At 34.8% G+C, this 24,572-nt stretch overlaps 1 protein-coding gene across 3 annotated transcripts in view; it reads right to left on the bottom strand.

Moving 5' to 3' along the window:
- Positions 1-24,572, bottom strand: part of LOC149419585 (cubilin-like) — a 139,894-nt gene that overhangs the window by 24,111 nt on the left and 91,211 nt on the right. For all 3 annotated transcript variants that reach the window (XM_089637904.1, XM_089637905.1, XM_089637906.1), the window contains exon 5: positions 14,191-14,408. In XM_089637904.1, coding sequence (XP_089494030.1) covers positions 14,191-14,408 — 218 coding nt within the window. The remainder of the gene's footprint in view (positions 1-14,190; positions 14,409-24,572) is intronic.

Genomic DNA, 24,572 nt, shown 5'->3' with positions numbered 1-24,572 from the left:
CAGGCCAAAGAACTAGACGCTAGGCAGGTACCGGTACAAGAATTAGTTGGTAGGCACTAGAACTAGACGCTAGGCAGGAGGTACCGGTACAATAATTAGTCGGCAGGCCAAAGAACTAGACGCTAGGTAGGAGGTACCGGCACAATAATTAGTCGGCAGGCCAAAGAACTAGACGCTAGGCAGGTACCGGTACAAGAATTAGTTGGTAGGCACTAGAACTAGACGCTAGGCAGGAGGTACCGGCACCATAATTAGTCGGCAGGCCAAAAAACTAGACGCTAGGCAGGTACCGGTACAAGAATTAGTTGGTAGGCACTAGAACTAGACGCTAGGCAGGAGGTACCGGTACAATAATTAGTCGGCAGGCCAAAGAACTAGACGCTAGGCAGGAGGTACCGGCACAATAATTAGTCGGCAGGCCAAAGAACTAGACGCTAGGCAGGTACCGGTACAAGAATTAGTTGGTAGGCACTAGAACTAGACGCTAGGCAGGAGGTACCGGTACAATAATTAGTCGGCAGGCCAAAGAACTAGACGCTAGGCAAGAGGTACCGGCACAATAATTAGTCGGCAGGCCAAAGAACTAGACGCTAGGCAGGTACCGGTACAAGAATTAGTCGGTAGGCACTAGAACTAGACGCTTGGCAGGTACCGGAACAATAATTAGTTGGTAGGAACTAGAACTAGACGCTAGGCAGGAGGTACCGGCACAATAATTAGTCGGCAGGCCAAAGAACTAGACGCTAGGCAGGTACCGGTACAAGAATTAGTCGGTAGGCACTAGAACTAGACGCTTGGCAGGTACCGGAACAATAATTAGTTGGTAGGCACTAGAACTAGACGCTAGGCAGGAGGTACCGGCACAATAATTAGTCGGCAGGCCAAAGAACTAGACGCTAGGCAGGTACCGGTACAAGAATTAGTTGGTAGGCACTAGAACTAGACGCTAGGCAGGAGGTACCGGTACAATAATTAGTCGGCAGGCCAAAGAACTAGACGCTAGGTAGGAGGTACCGGCACAATAATTAGTCGGCAGGCCAAAGAACTAGACGCTAGGCAGGTACCGGTACAAGAATTAGTTGGTAGGCACTAGAACTAGACGCTAGGCAGGAGGTACCGGCACCATAATTAGTCGGCAGGCCAAAAAACTAGACGCTAGGCAGGTACCGGTACAAGAATTAGTTGGTAGGCACTAGAACTAGACGCTAGGCAGGAGGTACCGGTACAATAATTAGTCGGCAGGCCAAAGAACTAGACGCTAGGTAGGAGGTACCGGCACAATAATTAGTCGGCAGGCCAAAGAACTAGACGCTAGGCAGGTACCGGTACAAGAATTAGTTGGTAGGCACTAGAACTAGACGCTAGGCAGGAGGTACCGGCACAATAATTAGTCGGCAGGCCAAAGAACTAGACGCTAGGCAGGTACCGGTACAAGAATTAGTTGGTAGGCACTAGAACTAGACGCTAGGCAGGAGGTACCGGTACAATAATTAGTCGGCAGGCCAAAGAACTAGACGCTAGGCAGGAGGTACCGGCACAATAATTAGTCGGCAGGCCAAAGAACTAGACGCTAGGCAGGTACCGGTACAAGAATTAGTTGGTAGGCACTAGAACTAGACGCTAGGCAGGAGGTACCGGCACAATAATTAGTCGGCAGGCCAAAGAACTAGACGCTAGGCAGGTACCGGTACAAGAATTAGTCGGTAGGCACTAGAACTAGACGCTTGGCAGGTACCGGAACAATAATTAGTTGGTAGGCACTAGAACTAGACGCTAGGCAGGAGGTACCGGCACCATAATTAGTCGGCAGGCCAAAGAACTAGACGCTAGGCAGGTACCGGTACAAGAATTAGTCCGTAAGCACTAGAACTAGACGCAAGGCAGGTACCGGTACAATAATTTGCAGCTCACGACTCGGAACATCATAAACATCAACACAACGTCCGACAACACAGGTACACAAGTACATAATAGTATAAGCACAAGTACACAGGTGCGCGGAATAATAATGTACTTTAATAAAGACCCGCCTAAATGTGTGCAGCATCGAACAGATTATTCCTATATGTGTGATCTGCAAACCGATTGGAAAGATAACTTATGTTGCCAATTTACGTAATAACTTTCTACTCCTGATCCCTAGACTAATGAACATTGATAAAAATAATATTGGCATATGAAAACGTAGGGTCACATAGACATGCCCATATTGCCCATAACACACATCTAATTCTGAAAGGAAACTGATGTCGCTAATAATTTGCCTAATATTTTTTGGTCTTTGATAAGTCATAAAATATCAAATAGTTTAGCTTACCGGGTCAACGTCCTTAACGACTCAACTATTGGAAACTAGTTATTATAAGTCATTTTTATCGATCTTATATTTCAAATTCAGAATTCGGTCACAACTGGATTCAAATCCCGTTGTGACCGGTATCTATTTATGTTTCTATGACTCAAGAGAAGAGATAATGAGTTCGATTCCTAGTTGTGACCGTTATCTTTTTTTATTTTTCCAAGTCTTGTTCTGTTTCATGTTTTGTTTAGATTTATCAGTTTCTTCTTCAATGACATAAATAGCTTATCTTTTGAAGAAAGAATTTCATAATCAATTGTATCAGAAGTGAGGTAAAGGAGAGCTTACTTCGGGCACACGGACACAGCCAAAAAGCACTTCCGTCGATTTACCTCTTCAGTAGTGTGCAGTGTGCAGTGTGCAAGTGCAGTGGCCGGAGGGCAGGGCGCACAATCGCACAATACTGCACACATTTCCAGGCGAGATGCACTTTGCTTGCATACAGAATGGAACTACTCTGGCTGTGTTTAAACAATCCACCGGTTCATGTATGCGCTTCCTACACTGGTGACTCGCAATATACACTATACACTGACAAGAATACAGGTGCTCCGATATACAAAGGTTCAAATATTGTACTGAAAAATCCTCACTTCAAAAATATTTCCCACGTACTTTTCTCGTGTAAATTGGTTGCCTTTTAATTTTATTCGATTAGTGTGCAACAAAAAGTGTAAACATTGCTTTTTGTATTGGGCAATTCACCCTTGATACCTCCTATAAAAGAATTGTTAGGTACATGTAGCGGATAAAACTAGAAATATTGTCATTTAAATATAGGAGAAACTCGATAAGTCAGAAGGTGATCACGACAGCTGAATGATTAGATCATCTTGATACTGGATTGCAAAAGTTCAAGATCCCGACTAGGATAAGAGGAAGAAGATGGAGTATATTTGCTGTAGAAGGAGAGTTTTATTAAATCTCTTATCTAAAATCCTAGTGGAAAACCTACTGTACCGGACAGCAGATGGATGTACCTAATAATTATTACATAATTAAGCCACCGCACACGTGTCATATCGTCATTTCAAGGATGAATTACTCGCACGACGAAACTGTGGGACCTTAGTAATTAATTCTCGGCGCTATGACGCCTTATAATATTTCTGTTTAGGTATAAAAATAATTGCTCCACATTAACACGTGTAGAAATTGTTGAATTCGAACCCAATAAATACGCAAACAACTGGCCCAACCAGTCAGTTGTCCCGCAAGTTGTGTTTCATTACAAATCCTTACCCAAGGTACCCCCAAGAGGAAACCGGCATTTTACAGTCGATGTCACGGGCGTAGGTTTCCAGTACACCTAGTAAGTAGGTGCCTTTAATTTCTTTAAAAACAAAAACAAATAATTCCTTCAAATTTATATTTTGCATTCTACGCATAGGTATGTATTTTTTTTTTTAATTTCACGGCACTAATATTTAAACCCATACAACAGCTAAGTAAATAGTTGAAAAGGTACTTTATAACGTTAATAAGAGCGAAAACGCGTATGTACGTTTAAAACAGAAATTACAAAAATATAAATTATAAATTACTGAAAAAACTGCCATAGAAATACAGTCGGTTACAGGCGTATAACTGCAAATGTATAATCCACCCTTTACATATATATATTCAAAAAACTGCCATAGAAATACAGTCGGTTACAGGCGTATAACTGCAAATGTATAATCCACCCTTTACATATATATATATTCAAAAAACTGCCATAGAAATACAGTCGGTTACAGGCGTATAACTGCAAATGTATAATCCACCCTTTACATATATATATTCAAAAAACTGCCATAGAAATACAGTCGGTTACAGGCGTATAACTGCAAATGTATAATCCACCCTTTACATATATATATTCAAAAAACTGCCATAGAAATACAGTCGGTTACAGGCGTATAACTGCAAATGTATAATCCACCCTTTACATATATATATTCAAAGCACAAATAGTGTTGTATCCTTACTAAAGTTAAATTTACTAACAAATCACACCAACCAGCTTTCGAATCAAACGTATCTCAAATTCGCCCCAATCCTTAAACCAAATAATGTGGTCATCCGAAATCCAGAGTTGACTTCTGCACAAGTAATCCACAAAGTGGACCGCCCAGTCGCCCAGTCGCCCAGTCACCCAGTCACCGTGACAACCAACAAACAGCGAGGCTGTGTGTGAAGCCGGAACAGATCGAACTTAATTATTAATATGGCGTCCCGGAACTTTGCGGAAAACGTGACGCTAAACTTTGCCTAGTTTTCCTCGAATATTAATAGATTTTCGTTGACTCAAAGACAAACTCACTGAGAGTGGATCATTTGTAAAAAATAAAATGGCTTATTTTTATTTATTTATTATTTAAGCTAAAATTGATCATTAAACATTTAAAAAAAAATATCAGTACGGTACGTATGGATAATGCAATGCTGCAATATTAGCAACATTAATTTTAATCCGAGTAAAACCATCGAAAAGAAAAATATCAAACATTTACATACAAAGAACAGTTAGAAATATTCAGAAGCAAATAAGTGTTTAATTGAAATATGTTTCCGAATGTGAATTTTAATAACATTGAAGACGAGGAAGATAAAACTAACAAAACATGAAACAGAACAAGACGCATAAAATAAAAAGATAACGATGTCAACTGGGAATCGAATCCAGGAAGATTGTAATTAATGTAAAGATTCCCAGTTGACACCGTTATTTTTTTTATTTTTTTTCTTCGTCTTGTTCTGTTTATTGTTTCATTTAGATTTGTGAGTACTATTTGTATTACCTTCTTCATTGAAAATATTACATTGACGAGAAAACCTTCAAAAGTTTTTCCAATAAAAATTGATAATATTAGTAATTAATAATAACCACCCTCAAAATAAATAGCCAGAACGAGTGGTTTATATGTAAAGGTGTCGTATTTTGAAATAAAAATGGAAACAACTTTTCGTCAATTTCGGGTACAATCTTACAATCGTACATAAAGATAGCAGCCAAAAAAAGCGTTACTAAAATGATATTATTTTAATTTTAACAGTTTTACAAGTGAATTAATTTCAAATTTAAGATGTTTATAAAATAAACCAGTCAAGTTCCATTTACAGTATTTTTTTTTTGGTTACAGGTTAGGAAGAAAGTAGATATATAAATGTATTATTAAAAAAATAATAAAAAGAATAGCACAACAATACAAAATAATTGTTTTGTTTTAAGTACATTGTAAGGTTAATTTAATTTAAACATTTTTTAGAGTATAGTAGATAATATCAATATAGATTGTGGTATTGTAACTTTTGCATATACATTCGAGTAAAGAGTTATGATGCGACTAAATCTTTTTCTGTCTTTTCTCTTTCTTATTTTTCGTTTGAGAGTCATTAATATTGACTTCACTTATTAATTATTGTAGAGTGTTTTCACTGTGATTAACAAACACCTATGGTGTATCTACAAATAGTGATCCACTCAAAGGATACGCTCGCTAACAATTATGTTTACGGGACTACTGTTAAAAATGGTGTTCTTGATTACTGTACGATGGAACAAAATGTTTATAATGTTCGCTATCGAAATTAAAAATCATAGAATTTATGTAAATACATAATATGTCTTCATGTGGGGAGGTTAATAAACGATTATCGGTGCAGATGCACTATTGCTACAATTATAAAACACCCAATTCATCGAACTGGAGAAGTCAATACCCACCAATATGCTGATTTATGAAATTCACTGAGAGATCGCCGAGTTTAACAGAGGGCGATGCAGGTTAGAGTAGATTCTATGACACAATTGGAGTTCAACGGAGGACATAATTTCATGTATAATTTCGTCCATTTCTAATTCCTTCCGTGTTTATACAGAATTATTTATGGCAGTGAAATAATTTTATCATGTGCTGTCAACGGTGACTCTCCTATAGGTAACGCTCGCTACACACAACAATGTCCACAATTCACTGTCAGCGACGCTGTCTTCAATAATCTCCTTAATCTACGACGACAATAACTTTTTAAGATGACTTCTATATTAACAAAGCTAGTAACATACGGTTTCCACATAATGCATTGAACAAAAATACTTACTGCGATTACAACACCTTTTTAGTACTGTGGCTGAATTACTTCCCCTCCAATAGATAATTATCGAAAATGCATAGCTCAATATTATGAGAGAAAATAACTACACTGAAATTATGTGTCTCCTCACCAATTTATAAGACCTAATATCAACCCATTATCAATTTCATTGAAAGCTGTAACAATCAGGCGAACTATATTAATTAAACGCCAAGAGATCGTTAGCGCACTATGACAGGAGAAGGATACATTGTGTTGCTTGAATGGGTTATAATGCGTTCACTCCTCACTGGCAGATGCCTGTTAGTGACGTAGAAATGTACCTAATGCCCATTATGGGCTGTGACGGCAGCTCTAAGGACGGATTTTCAAAAGTTACTAAATCAAGAACCATAAATTTAGCATACTTAACTCCTAATTTATTTACACAAAGAACAATATAAATTTAAATACATAATCGTTAGAATCAGACGTGTGTTCCTCGCATCTCCGTGTTAAATACATCGATGGTCTGTGTGCATAAACTAAGCTCATTTATCCGTATTTCTGGTGAAATCGATAAAATAAATTAAAGTAGGCACCAATCTAAAATCTTTCTTGGAGAGAAAACCAATTTTATTGACCTGTTCATTGAAAGGTCTCTTTAAAATGCCTTCATACATATTCTTTGGAAATCACCTTTATACAATTTTTAGGCGGGTATGGGCACCGCAGCCCTGGGAACCAATCATTTGATATACAACTCCTTTGCCAATGGTCACCCCGAGTGGTTCGCTACATTTGGTGACTTAGCAGGGGTGCCCGGGTTTATGGGGTTAGTTTTGTTCAGGTTTTGGCGGAGGGCATGTCTGTTTACTAACTGCGTGAAAAGCCAGATCCATTGACCTTGATTAATCTTGAGAGGGATGGATTCATTCGCAAGTGGGAGATCCGTCACTCCTGGACACACTAACCCCCTATTCCTAATCACCCCTCATAACTTTGAGTTAATTTAAAAAAAAATCTTTTTGTCTAGTGATGTCAATGGATGGAACAACTCAAAATCAATGATTTTATTATATATAAATAAATATTGCTTTCTCGAGTTCTGGCATTATGAATTTCGCACCTCTTTTTCTATCATCTCTTCCGTTAGTTGTTATGAAGTTACGATGCTCTGAAATAATAAGCTGTAAAAAATAAGATAAGATGACATAATTTTTATTATTATAAAAAATAGAAAACGAAATCGATTTCGTAAAGGGACATAAAACACGATAAATGTGCTACTGTGATGAAATAACACTACTATTGTGATGAAATAAGACTTTATTTTTGGAATAACTTAATGAGTAAAACCTCAAATTGTAATACTTAATTATTTTAGACAATATTAGCAATTTCTAAACGATAATTTGAAACAGAAAAAAATACGGTCACATCTAGGACCAGGGTTTTTTCCTGGGTTCGAGTCCTAGATGTGACAATATCTTTTTCTGTTTCAAATTTTAGTTTAGGAATTGCTAATATGGTCTTCAATAATTAAGTATGAAATAACACTGCTATTGTGATGAAATAACACTTGTACTGGGATGAAAAAACACTTCTACTATGATAAAATAACACTGCTTCTGTGATGAAATAACACTGCTGTTGTGATGAAATAACACTGTTACTGTGATGAAATAAAACTTCTACTGCGATGATATTAGTTTTAAAATATTTCTTTTTGCCTTTTCTGTCTTATAAGCATAAATTCATTGATGATTAAGATTATTTTATATCAAAGGAAAATAATACATAATTATACCACATTCATACTGTCGTTAGCGGCTTGCACACAAGTCACAAAAAACGCGGTGAAGGTTTAACACATTTTTGGCAAACGAATAAATTTCAGCATTTTAATAAAATAACGCTTTGAGTAGCAAAAACGAACGTTGGAATCGTTCTAAATTAATGACCGGATTTTCAAAAGCATTTAAAAAAAATCATCTTTAACCTTTGAATCAATTGACATTCAAGTATCCATTTATCTGATTTTATTGCCAAAAAACAAAATTTATCTCCTCGTAATGAGTATTGAATGGTACTTGATTCCTGAAGGGTGTCATTTGGTTGATTTATGACAACTTATGTTGATTTTATTACCCCCTTAATGGGAAATATTTGATTCAGCACTTGAGTGCAAATTGATATACAGCGTTGTTCTGAACGGCACACTTAATACTTATATGTACTTGAACAACGCGCTTTCGATTTTTTTTCCTCATTATGGTATATATAAATGGTATATTTATTTTTGATATCGGAACTCTCCTACCTATAAGCGCTGCCTTTAGTTTAATACACCGGCGATTCACGAAGTGGGTTTTACGGAACGTTTGGTTCCGCGGAGGGGTCACTAGGATTTTGCTACCGTTTCCAAATGCACGAATTGAGAGATCACTCATAAAACCTAATTTGAAGACCAATCTACATATTTTTTTCAAAATTGAAATAAATCGGGTGAAAAAAACGAAGATTTAAAACATTAAAAAAGTGGGCCAGCCAAAATTAATTCTTTGAATGAAAATAAGTTTAATTTCTGAACATGTATTTTCAGTGGCAATGGATTGAAATGTCAAAGGCCACAGTATTACTGGATTAATTAGGTGGAAGTTTTCCATTTCGCCATAGGTAGAAATAACATCCTTTTTCAACGTAACTCAATTAATTGTGCATGTGATTCGCATTGACCGAAAACATAAATTACCTACTTTATAATGTGTTATTATATGATTTACCTAAAGGTACATGTTTACTAGATCAGTCTATGATTTACCTATAATTAAATGTTTACCACATCAGTCTAAGACATTTGAAGGATTTGTCTATAGACCCAAATTTTCGACAAACATAGATTTTGTGTCCAAAGCTTGTCAAAATATCCTGATAATCCTAAGATAAGAAACGTACTTATAGTATCACTAAAACTCCATTTGAACATCTAATCCCACCATCCATCAACAATAACTAAACGGTGAACTCGATTCAGTCCGACAATCCAGACTTCACTCGTGAAAGCAACACAATAAAGTGCTTTGGGCAAACTGTCACTCAAATGTAAATCAGGGTGAAATGGAAAAGTTATCAGTCAAAGTTACCCTAGCCGTCCAACGCTATCCGAACTTCGGAAATACGTTTGGTTACCTACTCACCCACGTACTAAACAGTTCTAACTATTTATTTGCACTTTATTATGCAGTCATTGATAAATTTTTCCTACATATACAATCGGACTACGTTTCACGACCTCAAAATTAATTGTGTCAATTATACTTGTCATGTTTTTATTTATGAACACCATCATCCTTTAAAAAAACCTATTTTTTTCATTCGCTTTTCGTCAACTTTCAATTCTCGAATTAGGTGCCCATATATCTTTTTCTCATTGTTATCGCTGAAATATCGAATGCTTAAGTGTGATCGACTTCACCATCCTGTAGACTAGACCTGTAGAAAAGAGGTATTAAAACGAATTGGGTATCAAATGCAAAAAAATCATTTCTTTTTTTCTCTCGTTGGAATATTATTTATATTTTAAATATAACTTTGTAAAACACTCCATTTCAGATAAATACATATAAATAGGGAGAAATACAACAGCTGATACAAATAAGTAATTGGCCAGCTTTAAAGTTCACGAATTATTATTATTAAATTTAAAAAATGCAAGAGATGAATGTTGTGTCCATGGAAATCCTTCGCAATTTCATAGTCCCTTAAATCAATGTTAATTAATATACGTATCATGTTACTGTTCATATCCGATAATATTATATATCCATGGGAATAATATCATCATACGCACAGTTTCTTTCATGAAAGATTTATTCATCAAAAAGATTTTCACAATGGCTTGTCAAATTTTTATCACCAGTGTGTTGTTTAATAACTTCTTATCCCCAGTGTGTTGTTTGGTGAATTCTTGTCACCAGTGTGTTATTTAGTGATTTTTTGTCACCAGTGTGTTGTTTGGTAAATTGATTAACTGAAGTATTTTTGAAAATTATTATATAATTAAAATTTTGTGATTCTTACATTTGAAAATAGATAATGATTTAAATAGGTTAAGAAGCGATATTAGATTTAAAAAAATTTTGAATGTACTATATTCTAGTTTTGGATTGCAACAATTAAACTTTTTTTTTGCTATCACGGGTATAAAAGTTGGAAGGTCTTATAAACATGGACGACATAAGATTTATTTTAAATCAGGATTTTGACACGAGAAATACACTGCAAAATATGAGAGGCTCGAGGGGAGAGTTAAATGTTAAAGGGATCAACAGTGTTTACCATGTGAACAACTTTATAATTTATTACACAAGTTTATATTTATAGATGGTTAATTTTTGTTAATTAATTAATGTATCGTATGATGTTATTGTCCAAAATAAGCTCAAAAGCTCCCAACTGGACATAACACAACGAAGCAGGTAGCAGGTAGGTGAACTAAAATAGATTGATTTCATAATTAAATTAAGCGCCTATTAAATGTCGTGATTACATTCTTCAAAAGGTTTCGTAACAAATATTGTTCGAAAATCATTTCAGTTAAATTGCCAGCAAAATGTTGTGAAAGTTATGTTGCCGTCACTCAACGGGCCCGTCGTGGAAATCAAAAGTAATTATATCAAATAACAATTAATTGGATTAATTGAATTTTAATGAACGCTTTACACGAACCAAAGAGGTAAATGATAATACTCAACTAAATATGAAACAAAATTTTTTTGAGTAGTGGCACTCAAATTTTCAATGAAATTTTAACCTTCTGTGAATGTTGTTATATTAATTTTAAAAAATCTAAGCTTGATGTATTCGTTTCCCAATTGTGAATTAATTGTCAATTACCGAAGAGAAAGTTATCAACGCCCTACTTAGCGTACTTATCGCTCTTGACGTTTTATTTCAGGTAAATGGCGCTAGAATTATTTATTTATTAATTAACGCCCTTTTTCGGATCTTTTATATGTGAATATTAAAAAATATAAATTATTTATTGTACATAACTGAAATGCTTCATTAACAACATTTTATATTTGTTTAAAGATAAATTGAAGATTTCCACTGACTTGGTATAATTATTTCCCCTCCATTAGTATTCTGGGCAAAGAGGAATACAAAGGGAAGTTACTCCCAAAATTTCTGCTCTGAAATAAAACCTGACTTCTAGTATTAAGTTGTGAAATCCGGAAGCTTATCAATTCTAGCAATACCGGACCATCAACTAAATCATTTAGAATTTTATATAGAAATAACAAGTCAGTGAAAATTCTTCTGTCTGACAATTTAAGCATATCCATATAATTTAACAGAGTGTTGGAGTTCAACATAATTGCTGGAATACCCATTTTAAAATTTATAAAACTTAAGAATTTGTTTTGTATTCTTTCAACAGCTTGTACATGTATATTATAATGTATATATTATTTTATTTTATTTTATTGATACATGATTTAGAGAGTACATGTGGTTTTTTGTGATATTTCACCCTCCATGCCAGGGATGACCCTGTGTTATGGCGGATGAATTTTACAGTTTTTGGACATAGAATTTATACATTACTATAATATAAAAAAAAATAAAAAAAAATATGTATAGCTAGTTTGGGTTGCAAAAAGAGGTGGAGAAGTTCGAGAATTATAAAAAGATGAAAAATTTGAGAAATTATTAGTAAATAGATCATACTAATTAATTATGTACATACTACACCGCTAAGTTAGGAAATAAGGATATATTATGTTTAGTCTGAAAGGTGGCTTCTATCCACGTATTATTGTTATTTATGCTATCGTCTGTAATCAACAATGTTTTAATTAATTTTCAAATACCGAATAGGTAGCAAATGTTACTATCCATGGTGTGTATATTTTTTCACTAACAACAATTTTGAATAAATACTTACTAGCTTGCAAAGGAACGGACCTGAAACGCCCAACGCTTCAGACCCTTCGGCCACAAACCAGAGGTTAATATCAAATCCAAGAAGCACTTATATATAGCTTGGATAACCAGGAGGGGGAAACAAGCGTCTACATATATTTATTGTTTTCGTGTTTAATTCGTAGAACAGCATTTTTTTTTTTTTTTTATTTAATTTAAATCAAATTTAATAATATAATTATTAAGTTCTGCAAGTAATTTTTGGTTTTTTGTTATTGTTACAGCTGTTTCGGCTTTCAAGGCTGTCAGACAGTTTGAAAATGGCCTTGAAAGCCTAAACAGGTGTAACAATAACAAAAATCAAAAAATACTTTAGAGAATTAAATAATTATATTATTAAATTTGATTTTAATTAAATTTAAAAAAAAAGTCTACAAATATGTTTATTTTTTTTTCTAATGTCCCAGAACGCCACACTATATGATAATCACTCACAACAACAGCAACAACAGGTGACAAATTGCCATTTTTGCCAGACGGTTAACTTTGTTTTTACGGCTTTTAATAATGGCTTTTTCTGAATTCCCCAATCACCTTATTGATAAAGGCCATTTGTTCAATAAAAACACCGGCGCTTATATTCTACACATAAATGGTCATGGCAACGGGCTAAATAATTAAGAAGCTCTCGAAGTAATGAAAGCCGTTTAAACCAAAACTGAAATTCATTAATTAAACCCAAATAATTAAGTAAATGTCCAATATAAGTATATATCCCATAAACTAATCAAATTCTCAATAACCCTCAATCACAAGTGACGCTATTTTTCTTTATACATAATATTAATCCATAAATTCAAATGTAACATCGTCCTCAAAAGGTCATTCAGTGCCATTTTGTTTTTGACAGTTTTATCATGTTGTTAAGCTTGTCAGCTTATTATACTTTAATTATATTTTTTTATTAAACTTATTATTTTTTTTAACATAAACACTCCGACAGTAAATTCAAGCTTTGGACAAAGACACTATCAATACCATGCTATAAAAGCTTTCAACAGTGTACTTGAAATTAAAATTGAGGAAAATAAAAATAAATTCGCACACAAAATTACAAAATGGATTAAAGAACAAAAAAGTCAATATTAAGAAAATTTCATAGCATAAAATAAAAATAAAACTTACACGTAACACACAAAACCAATATAAACACGCATCACTCACAAACACACAAGATTATATTTTAAATGTATTATTTTCTCTTTAAATGTATTATGTAGATTATATTTTCATATTATAAAATGAAGGCCTCAGCACGGGCAAGCCACCCAGTGAGGCCAACATTACTGGAAAACTTTGAAATGTAAAAAATATTGTACCAAATAAAAAAAAATAAAAAAATAAAGTTTCGGAGGAATTTCTACTTTATTTTTAATGGCGTATTTTCGCTTTTCTATGAAGATGAAAAGCAGACCATAGAATGTGGATAAATAAGTGAGATAAGCATAATATACGATTAACAAACAAAAGTTTTCAACAAACAAGAGGATGACGAAATCTACAAACATGAAGATGAGGAAATCAAAAAACATGAAGATGATGAAATCAACAAACATGAAGATGAGGAAATCAACAAACATGAAGTTGAGGAAATCAACAAACATGAATATGAGGATATCAACAATCACATGAAGGTGAAGAAATCATGATGTAACACTAACACAACTACCTACAGTCCGCCTCGGAATGTGAATCCTAAGAAGACTGTGATAAATTACTTTACTTTGTATTTAAATAGTCATATTAGTAAAAAAATACGAAATTACATAAAAAAAACTCACCAGAAGTGATAGGTCTCATCGGGCAAGTCATAATGTTCTCGCAGCGCTGGCCGTCAATGTTGAATTCCTCGTTCTCGATGTACAGTTTGATGAAGGGCAGGCGCGTGTTGAGATGGTAGCGACAGTGTAGGTTGCGTGGGTACACGCCGGGGTAGGCGGGCGACTGCACGTAGCACGTCTGCAGGCGGCAGTCGCGGAACACGCGCTCGCAGTAAGACCTAGAAAATATATTTATTATATTGGCGGCGTGAATTTTTCCACTTGTAGAATTTAAAAATTTCTATATCGCTGCCGTAGATTACAACGGAGCCAAGCCACAAATTTGGCGAAAATGAGTTAATTACACAAAAGCATTTTAAAACCATCAAAGATGCAGGAGTAAGAGGCCTGACTCTTTTGACTACCATACCAGGGTGCTACCTTGCCATCGGTTCCTTTCAATATTCAGTGGTCAAAAGATATTAACACACATAATTTCCAAAATACTATTTTTTGTACTTATTCAACCAAAACAATAAAAAGGTAACACTACAAAGTATCTGTGTTTCACTGATCTGTCTTTAAAAACAAAAGAAGGTACCTATAACAAATCAAATGTTTATTTTTTGTCACTAAAAATCTTTGTCCGCCTTTTTCTCATTTTTACGACATCATCGCCCCTATACTTTATGAAAAAACCTGCAATTTCACCATTAAGTGGCGTGGTTCTTTTTTTTAGAACCATCACGCCGTTTCCCGTGTGGTCCTTAAATTTACATAAACTACTTTTTTACAAAGCGCAATTTAAGTAACTTTTATCAATATTATTTACTGTGGCACGTATTCGACTATTGCTTCTCGCTCTTGCATGTCCATTACTGATGACGTTCTTTTAATGTTTTAAAGGAATATCAAGCAATGTCAATGTCAATGAAGCACCCCAATTTGGGACTGATTGTTATCAGACCCAAATTGACATGTAATACACTGTGTCTGTGCATTTGTATTAGAGATCGCAATCGGTCTGTTAGAAAAGGACTGTAAATTAGACGAACCGCCCTCCTATTCACAGAATCAAGGAAGTTTTTTCAAGTATTGTGGGACTCCAGCCCAGGGGTGGCTCCCAAATTCAATTGTTGGGCGTACTTGAGATTGTATACGGTTAGCAACTAGTAACTATTGCATACTAGCCCTATACAAAATGCTCAGTTTCTTGGAAGCCAGATTTACGAAGGCTTCTATAGAGCCCCGATATACGAGCCAGTCTGATATACTTAATCCAAGCATTTCAATGGAGTTTTTTTTATTAAGGAGGGTGCTTCCATCGAATTGAAGCAGACAATCATTCATATCCCTCTTTACCGAAATCAAATACGCTTGGGTTCTTGGAGACGTTGAAACTGATCAGGTGGTCAAATTTTTGTCCCAAAACATTCCGAGATGTACGCACATTAAAAATGAAAGGGGGGTTCTTAAAAGATAATCCTTGTCAACGGTGCTGTCGTCAACGTAGCGATGAATTGGTGAACATTCAACGAGATCGTAGATATGCAAAAAAAGTAGCGTAGACGACAGAACAGATATTTTAAATGAATAAATAAATTATGAAATACCTAACACATTCGTTAATTAAACAAACTTTACATTTCACAATAAAATTGTTGTATTTGTTGTCGAGAATAATTTAGCCAGCAATCGATGTGTTTTTGAACTATGAATGGTTTGTGACGTGATGTTTGATATACAGCGTTAATCAGAATATTTGTCCATTTTTCAAATATTGCCAAACAAACTTTGTTGTGTGGAAACTGTGTTAGTTGTCAGGATAACCTAATTCAAAGCGTGGGTTTTCGGAAGTGCAGTTTGAATTATCTCTATTTCAATTTTATGGAAACAGTTTCATTTTCAATCATTTTTAATACTTCTATGTAAACGTATCATTCACCCTTTTGCGTGTTTTGTTAAAATTATAAAACGTTCGACATTACTGAACTCCCAGATATATCGACGACAATATCACCACAAACAACACATAATTAATAGTATAATTGATATATAATTAATTGATAGTATATAATATGCTTTTACAGAAGAACGTGAAAAATTGATAAATAGTAGACGATGAGTCTTCCGAAATACGTAAATAATAAAATCAATCCAACTACACTACGTGTTATAAATACCTACGTGTTACAATACAAAATCAACAGTATTCATGAAAGCGAATAAACAAGGCTTTAAACACTGTAATTGAAAATATACGGCTTCGCGGGCCATTGTCAAGTCATACAAATGCACAACAAATTAAATGTTTTTATTGTATCACAATTTAGTTGGAAAACGTATTTATTTCACAACCAACACGCGCAAATTAATTAGCAATTCGTATCTGAAATCGTATTACCTACATACACAATGCAGAGGCATTGTTTACTATTCAGTTTTTCAATCAAAATCAAATTTTAGATGCAGTGTGTACTGTGTAGTAGTAAAATAATAAAATGACGATAAATAATTGTTGAATTTTTGGTGTGATGGCAGCCTTGTGACTCGTCGGCCCTTTCCGCCCGGCCACCATAACTATATATATGATTCTTTTCACACTAAAATTGGCAAAACATCTATTCTAAATGATGATGGTGAATCTATAATTTGTATTATATTTTAATAATAAAAGAGTAATTGGTTTAATATCATAAATATAAATACTTGTTTACTAATTACTTATTTTCACTTCCTTTGATAAATTTCGATGTTTCACTTCTGCCAGGCATCCCGAGTCGGCTATTCTTTTTTTTGTTTTAAAGCCTAATCTATTGTTGAAGTGCATATTTTTAACATCATTTATAGAAGGTGTTCACTTGTTATTGCAAGTAGATGATTCTACAACATAAATGGGTAAGGTAAGGTAAGGTTTTTTTCTGTAATCATTTAGAAGTAAATATTTACCTACGACTACCGTTTTTACTACTACAAAAAATTGCCCCTTTAATAACGCCTGCTCGCGTCCCCTTTAGAGTTATATCCCAGTTTTCAAGTAGTTTGTGGGCTACGCTAGGTTTGTATAGACTGGTTTGTGATTTAATTCTACCTAATCCAACCTAACCTAACATGTACGGAATATTTTCTCAAACGGTAGTCGTAGGTAAATAATTACCCATTTAGAAATGGGTCTTAGTTATGGCAAATGTGATTTAAGTTAGGGATTATTAAATTATCTGTGAACTTTTAATTTGATACTACACATTATGGTATGTAACACTACCAATCCAATACTCATTTACTCAAGCTAAGACCAATGCAATTAATATTAATGAATTTTCGGCCTTTTCAGGCATTTAAAAATAATGTCCTTTGTTGATCTCTGATATCTTATGCATGCTGTGAGGAGATAAGAATGATCAATACAATTAAAATAATTACCCAAGTTAATCCTATGTGTGAAATGTACAGTTTTGCCCAATAAAGAGAGAGACTTACAAGGCTTCTGTTGCCGATCAAGATATCCGTGCGTGCCGGTTTCCTGTTTTTTTTTAGTTTCAATGGCAATTTATGAATTTAAAGTATTTTTATGGGCTCCACTTGTCCCACACATATGATTTTTATTAGGTTTACACAAAACCTTCTTAGCGACAACCTAACCCAACCAAAAATATTTTTATGTGAAAACGTTAAAAACTGTTTTGCTGTTTTTTTCCATTGAATAGAGAATATCAGGAATTGCCATAATAATATGACGATAAAAAACAAATAAATTACTTATTAGTATCGCATAGTTGCACTCTTCTCTTGCCATCGCGCATCACTTGTAAGACAGAGACTAGAATAGTTTCATCGTCTATGTTCTTTTATTACTACATTGCCAAAGCGCAAATTTATTTTCAAGTATTACGTGGTGACGCCATTGTTGCTAGTCTATTTATTTTAATTCCTTCTTTAATTATTTCTTTTGTCAGTCGGCTAATTATTAAATATTAGCTTAAAAATGACATAAATTATAATAAATTAACATTAAAGATGCCACTAAGTGTTCAACCAACGAGTATAAAGTGTTTCTTTCAGTAAAAAACGGCGGGAGTATTATATATTATTGTTAAATTTACAAAAAACAATTTATTATAAAGCAAGTTCTGCTGTGTAATTATTATTACGCATGACATCCAAAAATAAAGTTCTACAAATTAAACTTGATAACCATAAAAAAGGCCTGAGTATTATTTCAAAGTGAAGTGGAAGGCTTGGAAAGTTTTCATGTCAAACGTTTTTTCAATTTATTTGATCGTTTAGACATCTTTTGGCGTACAATATTCAAGCATGTTGTTAGTTAATATCGTAAACATCGAGATGTTTATTCTTTTGACAGTAAAGCTGCCCAAACTTTATATTTCACTTACTAAACGGGCAGCCATCGTGCAAATATTTGCAATGAACAATTAAAATACAGAGGCTCAGCGAAAATGAAGCCCGGCCCGGGCTTATATATTTTGTTTTTTTTGTGTTTTGTTTTTTTTTTTTTTTTTAATTTTCAAGGCCTCGAAAGCCGAAACAGCTGTAACAATAACAAAAACCAAAAAATACTTGCAGAACTTAATAATTATATTATTAAATTTGATTTTAATTAAATTTAAAAAAAAATAAATGGAGTTCTACGAATTAAACACAAAAACAATAATAAAAAAATATAATTATATATTTTGGTTTAACGATTTGTTTTAAATTATATAAATGATAATATTTATTATAATACCTTGATATTTATATTCATAGAAAAATGAATTAGGCACCATTCAATGATTTATCATACATCGGCTATAAATATTTAAGACCTTGACATTTATTCTGGAAAATTATTATGTTTTATTTGTTAAACTTTAAGTTTGGAATATTAGGAAATCACTATTCTAACTGTTGGTGAAAGTTCCTACCCAGGTTGCGTTATGATTTGTTTTGTTTAGTACCCTCCATTTTCATATAGCCTACAGGTATATAACATGTTTGTGATGTAAGTGCACTTTTCAGGTTTCCGTAGAGGCGTAAAAAATGTGCTTCAAATCTATGCAGCCTTTATACGAGGGTTGGAAGACAACTAAGAACTTTTCGGTGTTCAAAACATTTTGAAGAACGTCTCGTCTACAGAACATTGAATGTAACTTAATGGATGAAGCAATGCCCACAATATTATTGTTTACTAGGTTTTGGAGTAAAAAATAAACAAAAAATACAAAGCATGAAAAATTATGAATCCACGTTTTGAATTGGATTATTATTATGATTTCCTTGACAGAATTCTAGGTTTGCCAGAAAAAAATATTATACTTAAACACAGCAGGTGTCGTACAAACAAAAATGTGTTTTATTAAAAGGGAATCAGTTATGATAATTAAGAAATAATTGTTGTTTTCCCCAAATGTCAGTAAAATGTCAAGCCACTGAATAATAACCATGGAAACAATCTGAAGTAACCGCCATCTGGGCAGTCATTTTTGTGCTACCGTTTGGACAGTATTTTTTATTGGTATGCCAACTTCCCTCTCTTAGAGTATTTTCTTTAGTAAATGGTTTTCCTGTCAATTTTGGGAGGCTATAATAATAATGGTCAAAAATTATTTCCCTCTATAAGTATTCCTCATGGCCCAGAATATTCATGGGGGAAATAATTATACCGAGTCAGTTGACATCTTTAACCAATACAAAATATTATTACTGAAACAGTTTAGTTATGTATTAAAAATATCGGACATTGCCATTTTTTATCTCCTATTTTTTTAAAACAAATTTATAAACTATGAGTTTGATCATTTTTTTTCGCCAAATTAAGCATATTAAAGTTTATTGACCTCTTAAAAATATACTTTAAATAGTATTATTTAAAAAATGCCCACCTGGAGTTTGTTTTGTAACAAAAATATGATAATTTTTTTTATTTGTTTTTGGGGTGTTATGCCGTGTTGCGCTAACTCCTTCTTTAGCCAACGTATCGGACAGCATTGCAGTGTCCTTCATCAGGGCAGATGTGTTATTTGAGGTTGTGGTGAAATGTGATCTTATATATGAGGATCTGATACCGTGTTGCCAGCTCCAACCCTCTGAGCTGACATTAAAGTATAATTTTTTATAGTGGTTTTCTTTGTTCAGCTCTGGTGTATCCAGAGGCGGATTTGCTGTCTTGGCCGCCCTAGGCCCCAGACCATGTAGCCGCCCCTTTCTCAGTACCCATCATATTGACCAGGAGTATCCAAAGTTTTCAGTAAGTTCCTGGGGTCAAAACCGTTTTAATTTTCCCGCCATTATCATTCATGGTTCATGGGGTGAGATTTGTCCAGGTCTTGGCGGCGGATACGTCTGCCCACCTGCTTCGTGGCGGGCCGGATCGAGAGAGACTGGGTGAGGGAGGCCTTTTGACCTTTCCAGCCGGACTATTTTGACCCATCGCCTTGCACCGCAGTTGGAGGGATGTATTCATACGTATGTCACTCCTGGACACACTAATCCCCAGATTCCTACCCACCCCTCATACATTTTCCTTTTCAGAACTTCCTATCCTTCCCTTCCTTAAAAAGACCCTCCACACAGAATCACCTAAGATGACATAGGTCGTGAGGGAAAATATTTTCCTCAAAGCCTCCTGTGTGGAATTGAGGTAAAAAAATACGCTTGCTAAATTCGCTAGTTCAATTACTGTATAATTGTCGATTGTCGCAGGCCGGATTGATGACATTGGCGGGCCGTTGTTTGGAGACCCTTGATATAGACTATAGACTACATAATGAATTTACTTTATTGACAACTTTTATCGAAATCGATTTAGAAATTTAGTTAACTATAATAGCTGCTAGTTTGTAATACTTTCTAAGGTTTCAAGGATTTGAATTAAACATTTAAAACAGTTTTAGCTTTAATTTATTTAACTAGTTTCATATATTACATACATTTAATAGGTGTGGCGAGGGCGGCTGCGGGGCGTGGGGGCGCGCTGTGTGCTGTGTGTGAACACGCTCTTGCATATCGCTATTTCGTACGTAGAATATTTAGGTACTTAGGAAGTAATTTATTGTTATCATCTGTGACTTTTTTATCACGATTGGCCGCCCCTAATATCTGGCCGCCCTAGGCCCGGGCCTACATAGGCCTAAGGGCAAATCCGCCTCTGGGTGTATCCGTCAATTACCAAGAACTATTGAGCTTAGCTCCATCGTCTCTTTTAATATTTACAGGATTTTTATGAATTTCAATGGCCTCCGTAACCAGCCGTACTCTATAAGTTTTGGGTCTCCCCAGGACTTCAGGAACAAATCCAAAGTAATGTCCGGTGTCAATTAAATGCTCGGCAATTGCCGATTTATCAGGGTGGCCGAGTTTACAAGCTCCGAAGTGTTCTGAAATCCTTTTGGAAATAGTCCGCTCTGTCCTGCCTACATAGACCTTGTCACATCCGGGACAGCTGAGTTTATACACTCCATCCGTTTCCAGAGGAAACTTAGTCTTTGCAGACCTCAGTAAGTCTTGTATTTTGGTCGTTGTTCCGAATACAGTCTTGATACTTTCCTTTCTCAATAGCCTGGCAATTCTGTCACATTGTGCACATAAGGCAGGAAGGCACAGCCTTTCGACTCTTGTTCAATTCTGTCTTCGTTTGATGCAGATTTGGCTCTTATGATTTGCCTTGTCTGACTTGCTGGGTAACCGTTACGCTCCAGTGCATCGGTCAGCTTTGTAAGTTCCGCTCCGATTTTATCTTCTTCTAATAATAAAATAATAATTTTTGGATTAATGTAGGGTGTTTGACTCCTAGTTTGTTAGTATTTTCAATTAATATCTCACAGTGGGTTGATATGCAGAGAAAAAAATAAAATTTTGAAAAAACTTGTCAAAACTAGTAGACACCTAGGTAGGTGATCGCTGTAATAAATGATATTCGGATGATTTGTATTTTTGCGTAGCGCCGTTTTAGTGAAAAATAGTCTCATGAGCGATGTGTTGGGACTTTTAAGTGTTAGGTATTATTATCAGCGCCTTGGCGCCTTGACAATTCGGCGCCCGGAGCAGACTTCTCCAATTGACCCCGCGTAGGACAGGCCCCGTTCATAAGTCACACAGTGGGCTGAAAATCGCCTTTCATAGACATAGAGACTTGAATTTTCAAGGGTATTTTTTTTGGCAAGAAATATATTCTGCTGATCAGCAATTGCGTGTACAAATGAAGGAGTTATAATTTTTTTAGAAAAATTTGTATGGAACTGACATTAAAAATGAGGCTATCTCTTGTAATATTTTCGCCTTTTCACCATTTTCTTTTATTTTTATTTGTTTAAAACAATATAAAATTTTCTTCTCTCTTGGCTATGACCGATATTTAATTTTTTCTCTAAGGCTTTGCATATGTGTTCGCAGGGATGGAAAATTCCTCCCCTACAACACATAAGCCTCCATGAAAATTGGACCCTTTTCTTTGATATCTACAGAAAGCTACTTAAAGCTCTCTTGTACTATATATCTTCATAGACATATGTACTCAACTAATTAATACGTTATTTACGAACTTGAACGCAAATATTTCCGTATTTATATTGTAATTAAATTCCATCAAACGTTGTGTAATTTTTTTGATTTATGATATAGGATTTTAATAACCTTCATTTTTGTGGTAACCCCCTTGGTTCTGATCGAGGTGTTGAGTTTCACAATTTAATTGGTCTTTCCATTGCAAACCTAGACTTAAATGAATTCTCTGGATGAGCTAACTTTCCTATTGTAATTATTCTGATTCCCTGCACCCTAACAAAGTCGTAGTTAAACGCTGATAAAAGATATTATACATGTTTATTTGGACAAGTAATTAAATATAACTCAAATGGTTAATCGTTAGTAAATTTGATTTTGGTAAACTCTTGGGTCTGTTTGGCGCCACTCCTTTTTGATTCTGCTGCTATAAGGTACATGTAAAGATTGATTTAGTAGGTTAATGTAATTAGTTAATTGCATATTTGACGAACTCGGAATAGCCCATTTGCTGGCATAATTTGGCTCCAAATCCTCCTGCAAGTAAACGAGATGATCGTGAGTCAACAAGAAATTTGCACAATCCTTTGACACGGCTCTTTGATTGATACCTAAGTTATCGCGTCCCAAAGAGCCTTCCACGTCATCATGTACTGCCTTCAAGTTTCCCCTCGGGTCTCGATACCCCCAAATTCCGACCCCTCCTTGGACTACAATTTACTTAGGGCGAACCGGTTTCGTCCTATATACAATCATATACTCACGGTTGGTGTGGACTTACGGGTCGTGAATCCTCATTCCACGTTTAAAAGAAAATGCGAGAGTGGCCTATAAGACCTAAAATGCAAGCTGTATGCAGGTCCGCATTCTCCAGTAAACAGTACATACGAATAAATATATGTATACATACAGTTTGGGAAAGGTTTATAACTCGCAATACGAGGCTATCTACCTCGCATTCCGAGCTCGGATCTCGCGCCAAGAACTCTGCGAAGCTCTAGGTCTGGTAACCAAATATATACGTACTAATAAGGTGATACTAATAAATACTAGTAGAATAAGGTCATATTTGATAGTTTGTTTTGGAGAGCTATCGAACTCCAGGCTTTTGTTTGTTTGGTTTTGACGTTTTTATTTAAGAGAATCGCCATCTCTATTTGATTTGGTTAATGGTCTTGTTATAGGAGCGACCACTGCCTCCTATTGATGAACTGTATTTGTTTTAAATTTTACCTCCAGGGTTCAACATTAATTTTTGTTCATCCTATCCCGTGATTTTCCAATTGTTTCAAGTAGTTGATTGCCACATTAGAGAGTACTCGACTTCTCAAATGTCTCAGGCAACTGATGAGGTTCTGTATGAGCACCCAATCAATAATATTCAAATGTTTCGTATAATTATTCGATATAATCCTACTAACCCGTGATTTTCCAATTGTCGATTGTGAATGATAGGTATTTGAGAGCACGCATCTTCCAGCTGTTTCAGGTAACTAATAAAATCTATGCGACTATATAATCAATGGTATTCAAATGTTTTATGTAATATTTCGTTATAAATCTGGCTAACCCGTGATTTTTCAATTGTCGTTTGTGATTGATAGGTATTTGAGAGCACGCATCTTCCAGCTGTTTCGGGTAATTAATAAAATCCTTTGTGACTAACTAATTATGGCCAAGGTCGTTTCCAAACTATGCGGTTGACCCAATTCTCCAGTGATCCTTTGTTTTATCAACAAATTGTACAATGTAAACATCTCATCTGACCCACTAACCCAGATGTGAGATTGTTTATTTTAAAAAAAATATCTCGCGCTCTCTTTGTGATTCCGTTTTGTTACCGTTTAATGTGCGTAGTTAATTTAAATATTTTTAATTCCTTTATTGAAGTTAAACTATTTTTC

Source organism: Hesperophylax consimilis, chromosome 12 (genome assembly GCF_061612785.1).
Source record: "Hesperophylax consimilis isolate HC1 chromosome 12, BYU_Hcon_1.0, whole genome shotgun sequence".
Classification (NCBI taxonomy): Eukaryota; Metazoa; Arthropoda; class Insecta; order Trichoptera; family Limnephilidae; genus Hesperophylax; species Hesperophylax consimilis.
The sequence above is the reverse complement of the archived record's forward strand: the minus strand, read 5'-3'. Positions and strand labels throughout refer to the sequence as shown.